The 5,052-nt window shown below is 64.9% G+C and overlaps 1 protein-coding gene across 1 annotated transcript in view; it reads left to right on the forward strand.

The window, feature by feature from the left end:
• Positions 1-5,052, forward strand: part of SLC5A10 (solute carrier family 5 member 10) — a 74,810-nt gene that overhangs the window by 28,492 nt on the left and 41,266 nt on the right. The window contains exons 6-7 of the mRNA XM_070393373.1: positions 3,637-3,742; positions 4,060-4,140. Coding sequence (XP_070249474.1) covers positions 3,637-3,742; positions 4,060-4,140 — 187 coding nt within the window. The remainder of the gene's footprint in view (positions 1-3,636; positions 3,743-4,059; positions 4,141-5,052) is intronic.

The raw sequence follows: 5,052 nt of genomic DNA on the forward strand, positions 1-5,052 counted from the left end.
CCTAGCCCCCAAGTTGTTCAAGGGCCATTTGGCGCTGAAGTGGAACGACACCACAGTGGGCGTGGCGGGTTGGTCTGTGGGCTCCGGCGCCATCCCTGACACAGTTCGTGCCCGGCGGTTCCCCAGGCCCCGCTGAGCCTGGGTGATGATCTCTTTTCTGGCTCTCAGGGAGCTTACGTTCCAGACAGATGAGATAAGTAAACAGACCAATGCAATCTCAACAAACAGTGAAAGTGCGACAAAAGAAGCGAAGGCTGGGCTGAAGTCTAGAGAGAGAGGACAGGAGAGGGACCAGGCTCGAGTTGGAGATGAAAACGCGGGGTTTGCAGCAGCTGAAGGGAGCTGGTGGGGCTGGAGGTGCGGAGCTGGGAGAGGGGAGCAGTGAGGCAGGGCTGCCGCGGGTGGCTTTCCCTCTGTACGCAGTGGAGCAGTGGACGTGCAGGCCTCCGGGTTTCCCTGGCGCCAGCCACGCGCAGGAAGGCTGCGACAGGTGGCTGAGGTGGGACGTGGCTGGTGGGTCTGGAGCAGAGTGTGTGGCAAAGGGGAGAAGTTTCTGCAACCCTGAAGGGATGGTTATGGCCTCTGCGAGACGGGCAAGGTGTGGGGGCAGGGGACACCCAGGATAATTTAGGGGGAAGCCACCACACCCGCTTCTCTGCTACCACATGTGCAGGAGGCACGCGCTTGCTCATGGGGAGCCGGGGACCCAGCAGGTCCGCCCAGCAGCGGGAGCTCAGCGGCACAGCCCCTCGCTGCCTGGGCCTCGCTCCCTGCTCCCTCCGTGTCCTAGGCTCTGGGTTTTTTTCAAGCTCCAGGAGATGGTGCCACAATGGGGTCCGCTGGCTCTAGGGACCTGGGAGCTCAGGGTCCCCAGGGCCAGCCCAGCGCGAAGGCTGCAGCCATGGCAGCGTCTCCTGACTGCAGGGCTTCGGGCAGCGTGTTTCCCTCCATAGTGCGCCTCCTCGTGGCGGAGCCCGGTAGGACACCCACCGGGTAGGACAGCCGAGCCTCCGAGACGCTCAGAATAAAGCGCTCGGCGCGTGGCGCAGGGTAGGTGTACCAGGCACCAGCGGGCACTGCCTGGGGGAAGGGGCCTTCCGGAGGGGCAGGCTTTCTGTGAGGTGAGAGGTCCCTGTGGGCAGAAGGCACGGTGTGGGCGCTGCCAGGCCTCACACTTGGGGAAGAAGTAACAGGAAGTGGCAAGGACAGTTGGCGAGGGGAGTTTGGGGTCAGATCACAGAGCAGCCCCCACAGCGGGTCCTGAGGGAGGGTGGGCCAGGGGCTCCTGCCCAGCAGACCTGGCCAGCCTGTGTCCTTGAGGGGCCTTCCTTGAGCCTCCCGTCCTGCTGCTGTCCTTCATCTTCCCAGGGCTTTGCCACCAGGGCAGGTCCCTCTGGCTTCGCCTCTCTCTGTGAACACGGAGTTCAGGGGACGGCGCCTTCCTGGGCCCAGGGAGAGAGGCGCAGCGGGGAGTGGCCCGCAGGGCGTCTAGAGGGGCTGGGGGAGCTCAGTGCTCCTGCGTGTCCCCCCCCCCACCCCCCCCCCGCCCATTTCGTAGATGAGAGCCAGAGGCTCAGGGGGTGAAGCAACCTTTAGCTGGGACAGTTGACCAGGGACACAGACCCAGGTCCCTGCAGCTCTGGGTTTAGGGCTCTGAGCTTCTACCAGGTTGCAGCTTGCCCCGCTCTGCAGAGGAGAGTTCTGGTCGGCTTAGACCCGGAGACGGACCGGGTGTCCCTGAGATTCATCGGGGACTCCTTCGGAGCCTGCAGGCGGCTGCGCCTCTGTGACAGCAGCAAGCCTTCGCTGGACGCTGTGTGCGACCCGGAGCGGAGACAGGGAGTGTCCCTCCTCCACACCTCGGCTGTGCTGCCCTGCGGCCTGTCAGTCCTCGCCCTCTTTGGGGCCTGCTGCCACCAGGGAGGGTGGAACTGGCCCTGAGCGGAGCGGGGGGATCAGGCAGCTGGGGAGTGACTTCCGGAGGATGCGATGCAGAGACTGGGTGCCGAGGCCTGGAGGCAGCAAAGTGCTGGGCGCAGGATGGCGTGGCCAGTGTCACCTGTGCTTAAAGGGACGCGTGGCCGGAAGGGCAGGCACAGACCAGGGCTCCGCTCTGAGGGCAGCTGGGGTTCAGGGAGGGTCTTTCGTGGTGGCTGGACGAGGGCCAGAAGGAGCCTGCTCTCTGGAGCCTCCCGCACCCCCTGCCCTTGTCCTCCCGCCTGGCATCCCACTCTCTGTTTTCCTGGGTCTGACCTGATGAAGTCCTTCCCTCCCTGTGCCTCCGTTTCTCCTCTAGTCTCACGGGAGCTGGAGGTAGATGCCTCAACACACGCGCGCACGCACACACACACACACACACGCACACGCACACACACACGCACACACACGTGCACACACACACAAACAAAGCACACACACGCACACACACACGTGCACACACACACACAAACAAGCGCACACACACAAACACGCACACACAAACAAGCGCACACACAAACACGCACACACAAACACGTGCGCACACACACGGGCACACACACACACAAACACGCACACACAAACACGCGCGCACACACACACACGCACACACACAAACAAGCGCACACACACAAACACGCACACACAAACACGCGCGCGCACACACACGGGCATGCACACACACACGTGTCAGTCTCCACACAGCTGGTGTCCTCCCCAGAAGAAGGGAGGAGGAGCCTGGAGGGAGGCGCAGGAACGCGGGCTCTGTCCTAGGCCCGGAAGCAGGGGGTCTGCAGGCCTCACCCCACGCAGTGCCGGCAGCTCCAAGTTGGACCGGGCGCCGGGGCAGCTCCGGGGGCTGGTGGCCCCTGGCCTTGCAGACTGGCCCACAGCCCGCCCAGCCTTCTCAGGAGCTTGTGGCCCCAAAGACTATTTCGGGTGTCTCCCCTCGTAGCTAGCACGGAATGGCCGGCCTGGCAACGGGCAGGGCCCTGCCCTTCTTTCTGGGCCCCCTGCCCAGGGGGACGGGCACGCTCTGGGGGGCCGGGTCCAGAGCTCACCCTGGAGCTCGGGTTCTTGCCCCAAATGGGTCCTGGGCTGGCAAGGGCTGTGTCGAGCCCAGCCCCTGAGTCCAGCCTCAGCCCGACACACAGTCCTGACTCGTTCCAGTCCCGCCGGGGCATGAAGCAAGACCGCCGTTCCCCCACCCACCCCGGTCTCCTCTCGGAGGCCCCGGCTGACAGGGAGCAGGGAGTGGGGTCCAGACAGGCTCCCCTGGACGGAGGCACGTGCACCTGCTTCCGGAGGCCTCTAGTCTTTGTGGGCCTCCCCCAGGAAGCCTTCCTTGGGTCCTCCTCATCAAGGATCCACTGGGAACCACAGTGCCAGGGCTCTGCCCTTACCCCTCCTCCCCCTCCCAGGGGCCAGGTTCAGTAGCAACGCTGCTCCCCGGTGGGCGTGGCTCACTAGGACTTTCCACCAACACTAGCTTCCCTGCTGCAGTGGCCCGGCCAGGCCCTCCGCCCTCACCCAGCCCCTGGCAGGTGGGGTCCCTCCTCATCCACAGGGCGCTGAGGCCACTAGGGGAGTGAGCAGCAGCGGGGGCTTGCTCACCCTGCGGTCCCCTCGGGCCTCTACACAGATGCCTTTCCCACCCAGATCGATCTGTACGCGGGGGCCCTGTTCGTGCACATCTGCCTGGGCTGGAACTTCTACCTGTCCACCATCCTCATGCTCGCCATCACCGCCCTGTACACCATCGCAGGTACAGCGCCAGGCCCGGTCGGGTGGCAAACTGCAGAGAGGGTCCTGACCGCTGGGCTGGGCACTGGTGCAGCCGGGCGGACATGTGCCCGGATCTGAGAGGCCAGCAGGCCCACGGGCATGAGCAGGAGGCCCCCCCCGCCCAGCCCTGGACAGCTGTAGTCCAGCTGTGCTGGCCCAGCTGCCTGCTCCCACCGCTAACCCACCCGGGAAAGGGCAGGGCCTGGATGTGGAGCAGCAGGCCCACCCGGAGCCCTGGAAGCGCTCCCTGGTCCTGCTCCCTCGGTACCAGGCCCTCCAGCTCCCTCTCCCCCACAGGAGGCCTGGCCGCTGTGATCTACACCGACGCCCTGCAAACGCTCATCATGGTGGTGGGGGCTGTCATTCTGACGGTCAAAGGTGAGGGCTACGGACTGGCAGGGCCGCCCAGCAGCATGCCCTTCGGGGTCTGGGCGTCGGCGTCTGGTGCAGAGCTGGCTCAGGGCTGAGGGTGAGGCGGGGCCCAGGGCGGATGTGCAGACACACAATGCGACCACAAACCTGCCTGGGTGTCTGCTCCGATTGTTAAGAACCACAGACAAGAGCCCAGAAGCGCTGGGCAGGGCGGAGGAGCGCAGGGCGAGGCAGACCTGACCTGGCAGAGGCTGTCCGGGGCTCCGGGGAAAGCCTCGTTCCTGGAAGGTGCCAGCAGAGCCAGGACCCCACAGAGGGGGGCCAGGGGCCTAAGTCTCTTCCAGACTCAGGCGCCAGATCCCGTGGCAACATCTGCCTCTTGTGTAGTGTTTGTACCTTTGCTCTGAGCACTCACCCCGGCCTGGCCTGGGCTCCAGGCGCCAAGGATGCTGGGCCCAGAGTCTGGGCAGCAGACGTCCCGCGTGGGAAAGGCGGGGACTAGGGCCTGGGTTCTCCTGTGTCCAGGCTTCTGGGTATCTGCTTCCTTTCAGACCAGGGGCCTAAGACCCTAGAACCCACTGCAGGCGAGAGGCCCGAGTGGCCAGGCCCGGTCTGGACAGAGGGGAGTGACTGCAGACACAGCCAAAGCCACAGGGGGCCAGGCTGGGCCATGAGGGGCTGACCCTGAGGTAGACAGGAGCAGTGAGGGGGCATGTGGTCTGGGCTTGAGGCCCAGCTGGCTGGCCCTGTGACACCCTCCCTGTCCCCTGGGACTGGTTTCCTTTCTCAGGCCGTCACTGCCCGCCATTCTCCGCCTGCCCCAAATCACGTCCTTCAAAAGCCCCTGGGGCAGGACTTTAACACTAGACTCCTCGGAAGGTCCTTACGTGCTGAGAAAAAGTACTTTTCTTCCCTGAA

Source organism: Myotis yumanensis, unplaced genomic scaffold (genome assembly GCF_028538775.1).
Source record: "Myotis yumanensis isolate MYYU_CA2020_CCGP unplaced genomic scaffold, mMyoYum1.0.hap1 SCAF_16, whole genome shotgun sequence".
Lineage (NCBI taxonomy): Eukaryota > Metazoa > Chordata > Mammalia > Chiroptera > Vespertilionidae > Myotis > Myotis yumanensis.